We start from the raw sequence: 19280 nt of genomic DNA, 5'->3' as shown, positions 1-19280 counted from the left end.
CGTTTCTCCAACAAATTCGGCAGAATAAAAAGGGAGAAACAGTGGATAAAAAGGTAATCAAGCAGATTCAAAATCAAATAAATGTTCAGAAATGATTCACAGATTTTAGTTCAGAGGTAATTCAATTCCAGACCGATACACCTCGGAGGGTTTCGCAAAAAATTTGAAAAGTCACCGCACAAACTCTAAAGAGATATATTTTTGCTGCGTGGTTTACTTTATTCAACATTCCAAAGATAAAAGGTAGGGTACAGATAGACACTCAAAAAACTATTGCACGCAGCTGTGGAATTTAAATGTACTAAATTATACCTTCTAAGCACTTAACATAAAAACTATTCCTTCAGCAATAAATCATTCTTCAGATCTACATATTTTGTCTTTTCTCATTAAACCATTTTTTTCTTCCCTCTACTAGGTTCACCGAACATCAGTCTTCAAAACACTATACTCGCTCATTATGCTCCGCATCCACTTCTCTTGTCGTCTTCGAATTTATCCCGACGCTTCTCTTCCCTTCGTTTTTCTTTCTTTTCGTCCATTTTATTTCATCCATTTTTCTCCATATTTCAGTAATTCTTCACCCCTCTCTCACTTCTCATTCCAACTTCAATCAATTTCAAAGCCGTAAGAGACGTTACACTCCACTTTAAAAAAATGGCACATATTTTCTTAACACCCTTACGCACAGCTCAGTGCTTTTGCAACTAAAAAATTCCTTCTCTTAATCCCTTCACTGCTTTGCTCATTTCCGTCCATCTTCCGGCCATATTCAGTGAAATATGACACCTGATCTGGTATGCATGTATGTATGTACCTATTTATAACAAATACACCACAAAATAACATAGACTATAGAAATATTAACAAAAATTACAATTAATACTATGACTGGCTCCGTAGATCCTGTAACGCCCCACAAATCATTAATTATAAACCGACACGGAATACTATATATTAAAGTTACAAAAAGGAGCAGGCATATATCAAAACAGTGCGAAAAAATTTCTTTATGTTCATTTGAAACAGGAAGATAATAATTGATTGAACGGAGAAAGATCGAATAAAGTGTTGTCTTGGGAGCAGATCCGAGTGCCTAAAAAAAAATTCAAATTTTTATGTGATAAATTCCTTCTCTTTATAATAGAAGTTTTGCAATTATGAGATCAATAAATATGGGTGGTAATAGCATTAACAGTAAAAAATATTGTTTCTGCAGTACCAATCTCAACTGGAAAGGTATAATCATTTTCAAATAGTTTTAATTGCAATACATTAACCATTATTAAAGCATTCATATCCAACGCATAACACCTATTTCATTTTGAGAGGTAATCCTTGATTTGGAAATATTTTTTGCTGGGGAAACTGATGGTTGGATCTTAAAATTAGCGCGATAAAGCTTGTGTCACCTTCTGTAAAAGTTATGGCTATATTTAAGTTTTTTAAACATTCAATGCAATAACTTTCGGTATCCCTGAACGGGTAGAGTGTTCGTGTTCTTCCTGTAGCATACGGAGTTGATATATGCGTGATGCCGTTGGATGACAGGGGGGTCTTTTTAACAACGCGTTTGAGAATTGGAGTAACTTTTTAATAATACATTATCCTAAGATTTGGAATTTTTAAGTTACAAAAGAACGACAGTTATATAAATTACCTAATTTAAGTATTCTTACACATCGTAGTGGAGTCATACTCATATGCATCTGGGAAGTCGAAGACAGAATCGGAAAAGGAACTGGCCCGTATTGATTAATGTGAAATGTATGTCTATATCGTAGGACTTAGTGCCAGTCAATCTCTACCTTCAGCCAATTTAATTTAATTTTTTTTCACAATTTTCCGAAATTTGGGTGGAAGACTTCTGTTTTATCTGGTTATAAATTCGATATTTCCTCCCATAGGTTGTAAAATGTCGAGATGGGAGGGATAATATTTTGTCAAAAATGGAAGAGGGGAACAGTGTAAGCAAACATATTCAAATCAAATAAAAGTTTAGAAATGGCTTTTCAAATTTAAGTGCTGAGGTAATCCAAGTCTTGAGGTAGCTCAGAGAAGAAATATTTTGCCCAGGAAGTAACTAATGGAAGAAGGAATATTCAGCTCAATTCTATACGTAACACAGACAAGAAATAATTAATGTGAAAGAAATGTGCTTCGTTACATTGATCATGCTTAGAGAAAAGATGGGTTTCGAATTATCCAACTGATATACGAGAGTTAATTGAATAGAGGGGTGAACAGAGAAAGTGATGAGTGAATGTGGTTGAAAAGATTCCCGTAAAGACGAAGGCAAAACTATGAATCTTGGTAACAGAAGAGCATGCATAAAAACATGCTTGAATGCAAAAGAAGTGTGCAAGGGTAGTACAGTTTGGAGGATATTATCATAAGTGAGTAAGTTTCCTAAAATAGCATAATATCAGTCTTTTAACAACTTTCCCCTCACGTATAGGGAACGGCATCAAGAGTTTATACATGCTGACGAGACAATAAAAAATGGTCGAGCGCTTACAAATTTAAAGAGCATTTCCGTAAATATTCGTCTCTCATTAACGTGGTAAAACCGTGAGATCCACCTAACCAACTTGCATTTTAATGGAGATTAGTGACGCTGGTAATGAACGTTGATACGTGTGTTGTTTTTTTTGGAAAAATAAAAAAGTCTGTCCTGTTGATAGTGTCCGCTGAGAGGAGCGGCGAAGTCTAAGGCTACTTCCACATTCACATGTTTATTTTACCAGCATGAGGAGAGAAAAACCATCTCACTAATATAAGCGAAGCTATTTTTGGCGTGGAACTTGCGTTTTCATTACGCCCATGCAGACCTACGATGATTGCTCCTTTATTTAAATCTCCCTGGTGCACCTCATCCACCGCCGGGCTTCTTTTCCTTCCAGGTCTCCGACTGAGAGCGTCCAAACACTCCCCATTAACCCGGTGTCCCAACCCTTATCCATCCTTTCCTGCCTCGCCCATCCGCATATATACGTGCATACATTCCATCCTTCACCTCACGCATATTTGCACCAGTATCCCTACCATTCCTGCCGACACGCCGAAAATAGATGAAAACAAGCGCTATGCGCATGCGTCGGTCGAGGTCGGGGAGCGAGCCACCGCGTGACGGCTCGGCGGGATCGGTCGGGAGGAGAGAGGAACAAGATTTTCCTCTCTTGTTGTCAGTCGGTGGGAGACCGCCTGTGTGGTAGGTTGTGTAGTGGAGCGGCCCAGGCTTGCGCTTCTGCTTCGCTGTTTTTCCAACCCTCGCGTTCAGGTCAAAGCGAGCTTTGCCAAAAAAAAATAAATAGTACATCGCGGTGTGTGTGATAAAAGTGTCTTAGTGTGGTTTTTGGGAAATTTCATTCTTTCTGAAAAAAATCCTCCACGGAAAGGCTCGAGAGTTCCGGTTGTCAAGGAAGGCAACCCGGATTTTAGCCGGTGTTTTTGTTTATACTCGAGTCCCCCAAACCCCCCCGACAGTCTTTCGTGCGTTCTTGTGTAGAGTTCACCTTCGTCTCATCACATACCACCATATTGTACATCTTCCGAGAGCGATGTCTTCCTCGACCCACACTTTGGTCTTGCGGAAGTTGCTGGGGGAGGAGCTGCTGAGGTGCAAGAGGAGGAGCGGAGGTAAGGCAGAGGAAAACGGGAAGAACGGAGAGTCGAGTCCCGGTGTAGAGGAGAAGAACGGCGGGAAGCACGAGTCGACCGACGCCGAGGACGCCGACGACTACGATGAGGAGAAGGTCTCGGTGTCCGTCGCGTTTGAGTCGGCGGAGGGCGTCGGGGAGGGCGAGGTGGGCGGTGACGTCGCCCTGGAGGGCGGCAAGGTCCTCGGGTTGTATTTCTGCTCCTCTTGGTGCCCGCCTTGCATGAATTTCCGCCCGCAACTGGAGTCTTTCTATCGGAACGTCAGGAAGGGAGCGTGGGAGAAGAACTTCGAAATCGTTACCGTCGCGACGGACGAAGAGGAGGTCGGTTTCCGCATGACCTTCAGAGGATCTCCGTGGTTCGCCCTTCCATTCCGGGACAGAGAGAGAAAGGTAAGTTTTGTTTTCTTTATAAAAGCAGAAGTTTCCCAGAGCTAATCTTCCTGTACTCTTGAGTTCAGTTATTTTCATCGCCGGACTGGAAACACATTCGTCTGTTACCGTCATCTCTTTTACAAGCTCAGTACATGACGAATCACTATTGAGACAAGAATTTGGTGGAGGCTGAACAGAATATTGAAAATGTTAGACATAATTTTTATTTATAATTAAGGAATGGTCCATTATCGATTGAGGAAAATTTTGCTCTGTGTTTGTATCCCGCAATTAGGATTGCGAGAATCCTTTTTCGTCCAGGCCGCACTTCGGAAATTCGATGTAAAATCCATTAAAAACCAAAACTCGCGTTAAAAGTTTTCCATTGAGTAGAACTCTATTATCTTATAAAAAGTAACCGTATCTAAGGGAAATATAGGTTGATTTTTCACTAAACTTACAATAACAAACTACGTTCGTATTTAATTTAATGAAAAGCCTCAGAGGAATATTTATATCGGAAATCCTCTTAAAGTCTAGTCATGAATGCGAGCACCCATTTTTTGTTTCTGCACCGTCTATGAGAGCATTTGTTATGGGTTTATGGCGTACGATGAAGCATTCTTATTCATTTGGATTAAGAGTTCTGGCGAGAAAGTGAAAGGAGATTCGATGATCTTAGAGGTGTTAACTGGACGAAGGATATTAGTTACAGCTGGCGAAATCGAGTACATCAAGTGTGTTCTCCTGGTAGTCGACCTGATTAGTTCCTTATTCTCTTGCTGGCTGGCGAACCGGTAGGTCGAGTATTCGAGAACCATCATACCTCGTGGTCATTTTCTTTTACAAAAACGGCTCAGTGCTTAATTTGACGGTGCATTATGGCCTAAACCGTTGGAACACTTCGTTAACTCTATTGTCCAATATTAGTGCTCTGCTCATATTGACTCCGGTCTGATGTCGCGCGTAACCATGTTCAAATAGACATCGTCGCTCGTGTGGCGCATGCGCTGAGAGTTACTTACAACACCCACATACACATATATATATCTAACAGAACCCTCTCACGAAGCATGCACTCCTTAAATGCTGGGAATACGGGAGAGAGGAGATGGCGGAAGAAGTCACGCTCTCTCCTTCCCTCCGATTCCACTGACCCAAACAAGAATGTGTGAGAAAAAACGAGAGGTTTGGTTTATAAACCAAATCTCTAGTTTTCTCGATATTATATATATACATATATATATATATATATATATATATATATATATATATATATATATATATATATACATACATCCCGGTCTAGGAAATATTTTTGCATTCGTGATCTGCTGGATTCCGCCTTCCCCACCACTCCTGTGTTCGTCCTTTATGTGTGTTCCTATCCCTTTTCCTTCTCTTACCCTCTCACGAAGCATGCACTCCTTAAATGCTGGGAATACGGGAGAGAGGAGATGGCGGAAGAAGTCACGCTCTCTCCTTCCCTCCGATTCCACTGACCCAAACAAGAATGTGTGAGAAAAAACGAGAGGTTTGGTTTATAAACCAAATCTCTAGTTTTCTCGATATTATATATATACATATATATATATATATATATATATATATATATATATATATATATATATATACATACATCCCGGTCTAGGAAATATTTTTGCATTCGTGATCTGCTGGATTCCGCCTTCCCCACCACTCCTGTGTTCGTCCTTTATGTGTGTTCCTATCCCTTTTCCTTATATGTGTTTCTATATAAATGGGTATTTGTTCGCCGTTTGGCGGGATTTCGTGTTTGAATGAATGTATAATATATATATATATATATATATATATATATATATATATATATATATATATATATATATATATGCATACATACAAATATTTTCATACATATATACCGAATCTCTCATTTTTTCTCTCACAGTCTTGTTTGGGTCAGTGGAATCGGAGGGAAGGAGAAAGTGTGACTTCTTCCGCCATCTCCTCTCTCCCGTATCCCCAGCATCTTAGGAGTGAAGGCTTCGTGAAAGGTTTCAGCTATTCCTTGGGATTGGTCGGGTCTGTTTGTATGACCCAGACAGACTCCTCTCCTTCCCCTCACATGGAAGTCAAACCCCGCGATGGTTCGGTTGTTTATCCTCCTTCTGCTAGAGTCACTACGCACACACACACAAACACCAACGGAGTGGAGTGGAGCGAGGGTGGTGACAAAGCGGAGAAAACGTGGGCGAATGGACAACAGAAGGGAGTCGGTTCAAGGGGCCACCGAGGAATGGGTGCCTTCTTTGCGGACTGGAGGAGGCGGTCTTCCGCGGCTAACCATTTTTGCATTTCATGGATTCAAGGCTATAAGAGGCCGTCTTACGTTGAAACGCGGGGAATTCTTGAGGAATAGTTGACCGAACTTTATTACTGAACGCTTTACGACCGAAATTGTCTTCTGCATTTGGGGGAAAGATGAAACAATGTCGTCTATAAAAATACTGAAAATCGAACGTATAGCTCATTATAACCCACCAAAAGCCCCTTTTTTGCATTTGGCTAATATGAAAGAACTCTCGAAAGCTGTACACTAGGAAGTTGAATAGTTTTTATTTTAATCGCTTTTAAATTGCTAGTTTTTATCGTAAGCAATTAATGCCGTCAAAAAGATCTAGCGACCCGTATGAGGGCTTGTAAACCAATTACAAACGGTAAACCATAGAAAGTAAATTTAAGAGAGAAGGTAGAGGAAATATTGCTGTGTTGTCCCATCTAATTATCAAATATGCAACTAGCTCAAAATGTAAAAGTCATTCGCCTTGATCGGGGTTTATTTTTACACTTCGAAATTGTTGAATTTCAATGCATATTATAGGATGACTCCCTTAAAAGTATTATCGCGGCATGTCCCGCAGTTCTTTGAAAATATCAAACAGAGTAGTAGGTTTTTATGCCCAAGAATCAACATTTATCTAGAGTGTGCATGCTTATACTTCTAACTTGATAACTCACGTAAATCGTTGATATCTAGTAAACCAATAATTACAAGACTTAAAGATGTTGTTACTTGTCTCCGATTGAGATTCTGTATACCTGTGGCTCAAGCTTTTATTGGAAAATCCAAATTGCCATTTTAGATTTTGAAATCACATAGGTGAGCGAAATGAGTGATTTTGAAACGGTAAATAATTAAGTCTATGTCTTGCGTGAATTTGTATATGTATATTCTCATACAAATTTACAGGAGCGCTAAGATATGAGGAACTGTTTATACATAATGCAAAACAAATTGTTTTATAAATGCTATGACGTTTACCCAACTGAATTTGTGCAGTTTTCCAAATGGATCGAAATCCTAATTTAAAGTTAAAATTAGAGCTGGAAAAACAGAATCAAAGTACGTAAACTCGAAAAATCGTCTTTTTACAATGGCCTACCTTACTTTCTATTAGTGGATAATATTTTAGATGAAGGATATTGCTCCATTTCTCCTAAATTTTATTTGAAAAGTCACAAAAAAATGAACTCAAAATAGACAGCGCAGACGAAATTTTCCTTATCGTTTATGAGAAGGAAGAGCCTTTGAAACCCAGAAGTAACCAATGAGGAATTCTTCAACTGTATTAATTTTTTAAAGATTCTTGCCGAAATGTATTCATTATATACATAATTATTTTATGAAGTTTTCCATGTTTGGTTTCAGCCACAAGTCAATCACGTCAAATGTACGTTAATAGACATGAAATGAGCGTTTGTTTAGTTTATATCCTACCTATGTGGGCATTCGTTTTATACACGCCATTATTTATCTGTATTGTTATTGCCAAAGAGAATTTTTGTATATGTATGAGGATGATCAAATTTCAAAGTATCCGAGTACCGAGTTCTACGGCACCCAACACACGTTTCTTCACCGTACTGGTACCCGATTGCGGAAGCCTAAAGAAACCAGTCGGGATGGGGAGTGGTACAAACTCGGGGTTTAAGGATACTAGGGATTCTTGTAATCCACTACTAAAATACCCCGGTACCACCAACGGCACCATTCCGCATTCACCTATATTTTACATTCATTGGTGCTTGTATCAAATGAAATAATGTAGGACAAGCAAGAGGAAGTTTACTCAATGCGTGGAAGGTAATGGTCTCGTGTACTAGACTATTACCGTATACCGTTATCTTGTACATACACACTCAACACACATGCACACAAACATACACATGCAGGAAGCTGCTGGTTATGACTGTTTCCATTGATATTTTAAGCTATTTGATACCCATATATTTTTTCCCTCAGTCTCGCTTTTTTTAATGCTTGTGTTCCGATTGCATTAGATGCCCTGCGAGGTGAAATTATTTTCCGAAGAATAGCGGAAAGGGGGATGGAGCGTAGCTGATGGCTCGGTTCTCGCGACGTTACTTCGTTGCCTCAAGGAGATGAATGAGACAAGATCCCCTCGTCATCCGTGGGAATTAAATGGACGGAAATCGAATTTTCCACCTCCACCGGTATGGATGGGAGGGCAGGGGGAGAGGGGTTGCTCTGATTCAAATATCATTGGAAAGCTCCTTCCGTTTCCTTTGACTCATGCCTTGACTTTACGTGACACGTAGGAATTGAGGGAGCCGGGAAGGAAATGAAGTTTTGAGAAGGAAGTGGAATAGATGTCGCGCAACATTTATCCCCATTCTCTTCTCTTCGCCTGGTAGTGCTCGAAAATTGAGCTTCGAGATTGTATCATAGAATTCAGGGGTGGGAAGGGTATGGGAGAGAGGCAAAAGAAGCATCTCCATCAATCATTACCTTCCCTCTACTCATTCCAAAGGGGTAATATTTGTTTCTAGCTCCCTCGACAAAAATGTTATCCTTGAAATTTAGAAGACTGAATTTCAGTGAATGGACCGTTGGTTTAATGACCGGTGGGTGCGAGTTTGATTCCAGGTGACGACTCGGCTTCACCCAATCCGTGTGATTTTTCGGGTAACAGATCTTCCTGGGGAACCATAGTCAGGGCAAAGCACAGGCCCCCACGCTGATTTCACACCCATTATACTCTTGCGTTTGAGATTCACATATTTTTCGCTTCGTTAGTATTCCTGACTTATCAAACCAGATCTTGGGTTCATTACTGTGGTTTTTGGCGTTCAACAATTTAATTTAGTTCCAGAATTGAAACTTAATCTTTACTCCGAGTGATTTCATATTGTCCACTCCGAATGCATCTTTATTCCAAACGGATTGCGTGGTGAAAATTGTCCAAATGAAAAAGTTTTGAAATAACTTAAAAGACTCGCGATAAAAAATTAGCCACTGAAGTTGTTTTTTTCTCTAATTGGTGGAATTCCTGTTGTTTCCAGGGTAACTGATTTCGTAGAATTTCCCACGGTAGTATTGCTTCAAAAACTAGTAAAACACCTAATCAGCTAAGTTAACATATTTACACTGATATACTTAAAACGGGCAAACCACTTCCACAAAGTTGTATTTAGATTGAAGTCAAAATAATTGGTACACAGTGCACAGCTCTGAATACCGATGTGTACCATTTTTGTGTCAACTTTGTTTACTGTTATTTTGATGTATAATTTACAATTGTGGTATAATCTTCATCATATATGATTCACAAAGAAAAAAGACAATCTTTATAATTTACCATAGCGATATGATCTTCATAATATACAATAGTAGTATACATACTTTAAACATTTATACATGGAATACTCATTCTAGTCCTGCTAAGCCAGTCAGTTCCGGCTTGACAGCAGGTGTCACGTTAACAAAAATGATAGCTTAAAGTGTATGCAATTATATAGCTACCTCGTATATTATGTCAAGTTTGGTTCCAAGGCCTAATCCATTCTGTATATTAGCCATTATTTTATTCTCCCTTTCACAGCATTTACTGACTGTAATATTCTTAAATCTTTAGGTATTTCATTAAAAATTAGAGGTGGAGTAACCTCCAATATTCTTCTATCTTGATTTGTATGAATTTTTGTACTTACTCAATGTTGTCCGTTAATGGTAATTCCGTTTTACTAAAATCAGGTTTTTATATTTGCCATAAAAATAGTTTCCTATCATGATGGAATATCTATATAGACCGTCTACTGGCAGAATTCCTAATTTTTGAAAGATATTCCTTCCATCTAGAGTATTTGTATTCTTTGATTTAGCCTCAGATATTTTCTCTAGGATTTTTTTCTGTTTATTTTTTAGTCCATTAACTTTTGTAGAACCAGTGGCTCCCCGATTTTTATAGTTAGATAATGTAGTTCGTTATCTCTTTTAGATCTTATCACTGAGAAGAGTGTCGCAAGTACTTTTCTTTGTGATAATTTGTTAAAAGAACATCCACATGATTAGTTAGTCGCTTCCAAAGATGCTTCTAAATCGAAATACGGAACATTAGAGAGGCGCCGAGCCCAATGATTGAAGAATATCATTCTGGATGTTAGTGGCGCGATTGACGCATGTTAATCTCTTATATGTTTCTATTTTAAGTATGAGTACGATATTTTCCATTGGTTTCGAATTTGAATGGAATTTTTTTGCTGTGCAATGCAGAAAGTACTGTATTCCCGGGCAAGCCTGTCTGGACACCAAGCTGTGTGATTTTTCGGGTACAAGATCTTCCTGGGTAACCATAACCGGCACTGGGAAAGGAACTGGCCCCTCTACCCTGATGTGTGAATTTCACACGCCGTCGAAGTTACTGGATGAACCTACCAAACCGACCGTCGGGTTGATTAATGTCTTAATGGTTTATATATAAATATAAATATGTATATATATGCATACATATATATATATATATATATATATATATATATATATATATATATATATACACACACACACACATATATACACACACACACATATATATACACACACACACATATATATATATACACACACACCCACGGCCGATTGGGCCGAGTCCATGAGTCCTTCCATGAGAGCGAGGAACGCATGAGTCCTTCCACCCCGTCAAGGTTGTAGTCCATGGAAGGATTATATGCCCACATAAACATATGTAGTATTTATCCACTTATTTTCAATCAAAGTTAAATTTTAATTTATTTGAACACACAATTAAACTTAATTAAAATACGTGCAATGTATTTCCTGCAGCTATAAGTAATTATTTTATTCAAATACCTTTACCTTTATTAAATGTTCAAATCATTATTAATCATCATTTAGGACAAGTTGTTCTTCTCTAGCTCGAGGTTCGACTGTAATTCAATATTTATCCCATAATTATTTTAAAGTAAAACTAAATAAAGATTCCTAATTATGGCCCCCTTTACGTTGAAATCTAGTGAGAAACCAATATATTTTCTGTCACCCACCTCAAGGTGGCGTTAATCTACCGCTCACCACCATTCCTATATTAGGCCGACATCGAAAGGCAGTGTGGTTGAATAATTGGAATTGGTAACGTGGAGCACGAAGTGTGAGACCGGCTGTCTGGAAGAGATATACGAAGGGGTTGAGTGGGGGCGGGAAAGGAAATGAGAGATGGTATTCGTGGGCTTCCTGGCTCGATGGGCGTGGGGCGAGGCGTGGGGTGAGGCGGGGGAATCGGGGCTGTGCGATATGGCGAAATATCGACAGCATCTCGACATTATTTTCAATACCATCAGTTCGATATGGTTAACTTCTTGAAATTGATATGACGAGGGATGATTATTGTCGTCGATATTACGATAATGCCGATTTGACGCTATTGACGACGATATCATCAGATGATATTCTGAATGCATTCATAGAAGTATACTGAAAGACGAAAATATAGATGTGACCCTCGTGATACACGGCTATATGTGACCAAAACGCCAGATGAATGTAGTGTGGACGTTTATGATTATGGTTCTCGATATATACTTGTACATAACCGCCTTGATGATAATGCTTCACTTCCTCGAATTTTATTTTGTATCGAGTTTCGATATTGGAAAATGAATATCGCGTTGACTTGAAGGGGGAGGGAGCTAGTGAGGAAAAAGAGGATATTGGAGGTGGGGGAAGGAATTTGGAATTCGCCTCATGAGAAGGACGGCCGGGGGTGAACGCCAGATGCGGATGCGAAGATGAGAAATTTTTTCGAATGGATTTCAGGTTATCGGAGGGTTCCGTGGGATTCCAGGTACAGCGACGGTTTTTTCTTGCGAATGAATGGTGTTGAGCGTTTTTGGGGTGTGAGGGGCGTGAATGCGGAAAAATTGATGCGGTTGCCTTGATGTCCGAGATTGCTACCGCTGGGAATTGGGAGGTGGGCGGAGTCCGTGGCCACTCTCGCGGGGCCGTTCAAGTCGACTCTTCGGACACCTAAGCATTGAATTGTCTTGACAATGCAGGAAATTTGAGAGATAGTCTTCTAAAAGAATCGATGCGGGTTGCGAACCGTGTGTTTCTGATGTATGGGATAGGGATTATGGAAACTAAAAAAATGGGATAAGTGCACGACGTAGATAAGGATCTATTTTTGCGTAGAGGATTTGGTCTAGCAATCTTTAATCTTACTTGGTGGTTGTGCACGTATTCGAAAATATGTCCACACTTTCATGATGAAAGAACCGGAAGGCGAATGTGTGGTTTATTTGCATGACGGCTGCGATACCAAGCTCTTCCAAATAAATCTCGGCATGTGATTCGACCCAGGTATATTTCCGTATTAACAAGTGAATAATTCCACAACTCCTCCTTGTCGATGGTCCCATAGTGGTACCATATTGGTTATGTCGCTCACTGGTTAACTGGATTTTTCATAAATAAACTTTCCAGCCAAGGTCTCATTCCATTTACATCGTTAAACATCACCTCGGTGACTGGCTGCATTCTCCCTTTTTCTATTCAATGGCGACCAAATTTTATCTCAATTTTGAGGTGAATGTATTATATGGGATACTGATTTATTGACCGTAGCTAAAAGTTATGGCCTCGTGCGATGTTCTGGACGATCTTCTACGCATTATATAATCAATTTTGGTTGGCGAATTTTTTTCATGTCGATAAAATAAGGTTGCAATTTTATACTGATATTTTTATTGAACCATGTATTTCGATGCATCGCATCGCTTTAAAGTCTTGAGAGTTAACATATTCTCGAGTGCCTCCCTCCCACGTTTTTGCTATAGGGCATCTAAACTGGTTGTTTAAATAAGCATATCGGGAAAATTGAAAAAATGCTTTCATCGTTCTGGGTTGCCTGTTGTCCTTATAATATGCTTTTATCCTCTACTGTACGTTTCATTCGGGGAGGAATTAAGCCTTTTGGAGAGACGGGAAGTCAGCCCCTTAGTCTGTCTCCGTCAGCGGGAATGAGACCGACAAAGTAAGCCGATGGTCTTAAGCTATCTCGAAGTTCGCTGGCGATACGACACTCGTGATCTTCTCTCTACAAATACTTCTTGGCTCACATTTGATTGGACTCGTTCAATTTCGAGCGCAGAGGTTTTCCTTCGAGTTGTCTTCCTCATGCGTCTCTTTGACCATCTTACAATGATTCGAAAAGTGGTGCGGAGAGGGCTGGTTCGTGCCCTCTCCCATCCACCCCCCTCTTCCCTAGAGTCCTGATTTGGCCGCGGAGGCCGTATCGGGAAGTCGCCCACGCGACTTCCTCGCCGACTGACATGCTCAATTCCTTCTGCGGCGATTGTACGCAGGGGGAACCTCAAATGGACTTGCCGCGAGTTTAACCGTGGATGAAATATCTCCCGTCCATAATTTCACCTCTTTAAACCCATCAAAATCGAAGTCTGGTTTCCCTGGGTGTTGACCATTAAACATGGAAAAAAAATATCGGGCGATAATGATCGGCACGCATGACGTCTGATGTATTATCCTGTCACTTGGGAGTGATTCATGTGGGATGCGAAGTTTCAAGAACGGCGGATGGTAAGTTTTGAGTGCCGTAAATCTCCTTGGGTGTCGGCGTGGGATCGCTGCAGGGTACCACGGGGCGAATGAGGTGATAATGGATTAAATTATATGATCTTCAGAAAAAAACTGGGTTGATTTTTGTACTCTATGATACTGAATCTCTCCTATGGTAGAATGAAATCAAGCTTTTTTCAGTGCGAGGCGTAGTTTGTGGGTTAATCGTTTAGTTGAAACTGGATAGTTAAGATTTTGGGCAGATTCAGGAACATGCTAAGAGCTAGAGTTGGCGGGAGAAAAAGGAGCCAGTGGGAACGTGGTAGGTGGAGGAAAGGTTGGTTTAAGACCGCGTTTATTTATTCAAGGATGTAATGGGAAGGAGAATGTTAGGTAAGTAAGAAAAATAATTCTTTTATTACACAATTTTATATTTACCGCAGGATTGAGCTCGGGTGCCATAGGGATAAAAGATAAACATAACGGTTCGAGAAGTAGTATCGATACCGTGCGGTGTTTTCAAAACTAGCACGTAAAAAACGTTCATTTCACTCATTGGTTATCAGAACAAATGATTGGCCTATTGCAAATGAGCTTTTGCGCATTACAGTTAAATAAATTAGCTTAACGTAAGGAACTGATAAGGAAAGAAAATAGTGGCTTGAGCAGGATAACTTGAAGGACTGCTGCTACAAACCAATCTCAGGATTGATAGCCTATAAAATTGTTGATAAGCATGCTATAAATTATTATTTTCCTATTCTTCTTTTTTTCTTTCTTGAAGAATCGGTCCGTGTTTTATTATGCAGTTTAAAAGTGTGGTGTTCAGAAGTAATTCAGAAGTAATAACGTTAATATAAACTTTTTAACAACTCAGTTTAGGGTAGGCAACCTCGCCACTCTACTTTCAGCTAGAATTTTCAGTTAGTCCCCTATTAAATCCTTACCTCCCGGTGTTTCAATAGCCATTCTAAACTCGGTATTTCCCTGAATTAACTCTGCAAGAAGGTATAATTGTAATTAAAGTAGTGATTGCAATGCCTCTTTGCGTAACATTTTATTTGATTGATACACCGCAAGAGTCAGTCTAAAGTTATCTTGTGGTTGTCTTGTATCCGATTTATTTCGCGTCTCTTGGAAGAAACGCTAGTAAATAAATTATCTTTGATCTTGCCGAAAAAAAATACGCTTGTCGTAATGCACGCAGTCTTTGAACCTTCGGAATCCTCTCGTCGTAAATATTGGTTTGCGTCGTGGTTGAATGCGTGGAGGGCTTAGAGATCAAAGCGGTCAATTAACTTTGAGAAGGAAGCATAAATGACAGGGCAGGGTGGAATGGCCAGGGTAATTAAAATATGTCGTGCCATTTGAAAAGAAAATTAAGCAAAATGCGCTAATGGATATATTTTTGTTATTACTATGAGGTAGCTTTTCGTATTCTTATATCACACATATTAATAATACGAGGCCCCTCTGGCTATTAGAAAAATAGAAAAGCTGTTGTGTTTCTCTAATTTATCTCTTATTTTTGTAATTCACTTAAGCTATTTATCAACTACAAAAGGAAGAAAAACAAGCCGCTTTAACCACATTATAGACATGGATGTAGCTTACTCTTCAATTTTAACTGAAAGCAAAGAATTTTTAACGCTCACCTCAAAATTTGTTGTGCTTATATTTATCAATCAACGAAAAATGATTTACGGAAGACGGGGTACGATTTATATAAAAAATGCAATGCGTTCTGCCGGGGCTCGGTAGGGCTATCCTGAGTAAAAATTCGATATGAAACATTTTCAAATGTCATCGTAGTGTCTTTATCTTATCTTTTAAGAGAGAGAACACTTAAAAACTCTTATTTATCTTATCAAAATTTTCTTCTGTCTTCTTATACTAATACTTAGGCACTCATAAAAAAGATAACACTTATTCGTCCTATTAAGTTTTGTCCAAAACAATTATTTTGTCTCATCCGCCTTCATGTAATAATCCTCTCTTGGGTTAGAGCTCATCAAGAACCATAAGACGCATGAAAAACTCAGGCATTTTGGAGGGTCAATACACCTTTTACTGCGACAAAATTTGGTTTCTATCGAGGTTCTGGTGACCAGGAAATCTCACCGATTGGATTGCGGTTGTCTATACACAGCTATCATCCGGGATTTGAGACTTGGAACCCCTCAGTAGTCGAACCCTCAGTCTCAATACCACGCCACCAAATTAGTTTATTTAGCCAATTTCCCACGGTATATGGTTTCTTTTATTTATTCATTATGTATTATTCGAATTCATGAAATCAGTTTTGGAAACTTGGATACCTCGATGTCACACGAGTGGGAGAAAAAAATCACAAACGTCGTGCTGATACAATACTCACATGAATACTGCTACGTGCTGAATACTCACATGTAATCATAATTTTATTCGTTTCAAAACTACAATGTCAAGCTTAATATTATTCAAATAAATATTCAATATATAGGTAAATGTTTAAAAAAATTTTTCTATTTCTGTTTGATAACGAAATTATCAGAAATTTTTATAACTTCACGATATGTGATTTCTGTAGCCCTATCTTATTTGAAATGTTCAAAAACTCAGTTTTATAAATTATTTGTTTATGAATTTATGAACACATTTATGGGAAATATTCGAATCAAAGTAATAAAATGATGGAAAAAGTCAAACCACTCTTCAAGAAAACGATCACTTCAGTTACCTTTTACAAATAACGTAGATGAATCAGCTAGATTTCGCCACACTTTATGAATAGTTAATTTATATTATATTTCCTATTCTCAAAGGTATTCAAATCAAAATATTTGGTAATTTTGGATGGGCACAGACATGCTCCCAGGACAATGTTTCTTTCGCATCCCTCATAGCTCTCTCTCTCTATATGTATGTATATATATATATATACTATAATACACTTATCACGTTTATATACTAATATATATATATATATACTCACACATGCATGCATACATATTTATACATACATACACATGGAAGTCTAACTGGAAAAAACATGAACTATTTTGCAGTGCAGGTTTTAATTTCAACGAAGAAGAAAAACAAAAAGAAAAAATCTCGACGTCGGGGGGACAGCATTGGCTCAAAATATGTGTGCACAATCCATGTGCGACTTTTTGAAGACCCAGTATTTTTATTAGCTACTGCTGCCACTATGCAGCTGAACGCCTGCAAGTGCTATTTTTTGGGGAAAAAATGTTTCAACATTTTGGGAATTACGAGGTACTTGCGCACCTGAGTTCACAACGGCACCTCCCCGAAGGCAGTGTGAAGAATGCTTCACACATTCATTAGCTACGACGCAATCGCCGCACCTTTCTCCGTGCGTCCTTGGGAGAATGAGACTGGGAAAAACAACATAGATGAGAACATTTTTGGGAAAACCGACGCCTTTAGAGGGCGGTACTTCATGGCGTTTGAAGGCCAAGAGCGCATGCGCCATCCGTGATCATGCAAGCGAGCCGACGAGAAAATATTAAAAGGTGGGAGTAGATTGGGTTAATTGCCGGGACACTCCCATTCGACGACGGCACATAAACCTCGGCCGTGTTGGTATTACGTGATTATTTTTACGATCTCCCATCTTCTCGAGCTACCTTCGATGACCCTTATCTTCATCTTCAACTCTATGGAAAAACGCTGCCTATTCCAATCCCTCTGAAAATATTCGTCGCTTATGAGAGATTTTTATTTTACTTCATAGTTCAGCGTCTTTACGAATATTGGCTCTTTATAGAGACAGTAAAAAATGAACCCTGCGTACTTATGCATATTAACTCATGATCTGAAATCATAGTTTTTTCTGTCCGGGCAAAATTTTAATAAAATGACTATAATAAAGTATAATGCTGGATTTGTATTAAAGTAAAGGTTATTAAAAGTTCATGGTCACTGAAATGAGAAAGAAAACTTTAGGGTTCACCAGAGCTCCTTGAAAAATTCTGCCGAATGGCGAGTGCATTCAGCAATTGTAGTATTCAACGAGGAGTTTAGTTTTACTAGTTGAGGGTAGAGATTACCACGTAGCAAGTTTTATAAAGCGCGAAATTCACAATTAAAAGTGAGGCTAGGATTTTTCTGTTTTGCAATTAATTCCGCCTACTGTTTCTCAGGCGCAAAACAACGTCACCCGCTGTAGTTAAGATGTGTCTCTACAAGGGGACACCAAAAAATTGAGGTATCATCCAGGTTGAACCCGTGACCCTCCGGTCAGTAGCCGAAAGCTCTTTTCACCAGGCAAATATCATCATCATTGTCACCGGTCATCCATGACAAGATTGGTTTGATGACTCTTTCCTCTCAATTCTTACAGCTTTATGACTTAAGATTTCTTCTCTCTGACATCTGCCATTATTTGTATCACGCATCTCATTAGCGATCTTTCTGCTGACTACTCCTTCGACGGCTGTTTTCATGAGACAATAGTTTTATCAAAATGTGTATTGTACGGTGGTGCCTATTGTCCTTTTCTCCTCTTTCAGTTTTAATTACATTTATTTATTCTCCCTCTCATCTTTGTACTGCATCTTTAGTCACTCGATCGTTTGATTTTAATCATTATCCTCGCGCAACCATATTAACAATCCTTTCATTCGTCTCTTTTCCACCGCTGTCAATGTCCATACTTCAGTTTCGCCGAGGAACATGGTATATGTTTAAATGAAGCGCTCTCAGGCTTGTGTCGCTTGCTGTGGTTTTCTTCTAGTTGAATGTTTTCCTTGTCCAGGTTATTGTGAACATTATTTCCTCGGCCATAGTAACAATAAAACAATTATGCATAATACGTACATTCGCGAAAACTTAGCGACGGGGAATGTTTAGCAACGCTTTCCAAGGCAGGAGTAGGCTAAAGGGAGGAGATGGACTGAGAACAATGAAAAATACGAGTAGTTAGTAGTTGGTGGAAGCAGTCAAGTCCAGTCACTGTAGTTAAACAAGTACGTGGAAGGGCGGCGAAGTTTTGTCTGGGGGGAAGGGAGGGGGAGAGGAGTCGGCGGGCGGTCGAGGTTGAGAAGGCGGGAGGAGAGAGCGCGTCTGGGTGGGCGGCTGAGGAGGGTCACCATTCTCAAAAACTCGTATTGAGGAGACGGAGCGAAAGAGAAGAAAGCAATAAAAATAATTCAGCCGAGTCGTAGGATTTTCCTCCCCTCCTCTCGATCGCCCTTCCCTCCAACCCTTCCCGCCCGCCGACACATCCACTCCTTCGCGTTCCTCTCATCTCGTTTGTTTATTCCTCTAACTCCTCCCCCCGCCGCCCCTTTGACGGTGCGGCGCGCGTGTCTTGGGAGGGAGGGAGCCGAAGAGGAAAGTTGGGGTTGTAGAAAGGGAGGGGGAGG

General features: G+C 39.5%; 1 protein-coding gene across 1 annotated transcript in view; it reads left to right on the top strand.

Moving 5' to 3' along the window:
• Positions 1–3199: 3199 nt before the first annotated feature.
• Positions 3200–19280, top strand: part of LOC139694027 (uncharacterized) — a 128008-nt gene continuing 111927 nt past the window's right edge. The window contains exon 1 of the mRNA XM_071592419.1: positions 3200–4052. Coding sequence (XP_071448520.1) covers positions 3561–4052 — 492 coding nt within the window. The 5' untranslated portion in view covers positions 3200–3560. The remainder of the gene's footprint in view (positions 4053–19280) is intronic.

This window comes from Hetaerina americana, unplaced genomic scaffold (genome assembly GCF_022747635.1).
Source record: "Hetaerina americana unplaced genomic scaffold, ioHetAmer1.1.p SCAF_5, whole genome shotgun sequence".
NCBI lineage: Eukaryota > Metazoa > Arthropoda > Insecta > Odonata > Calopterygidae > Hetaerina > Hetaerina americana.
Note: the sequence above shows the minus strand (reverse complement) of the source record. Positions and strands in the feature narration are given on the sequence as shown.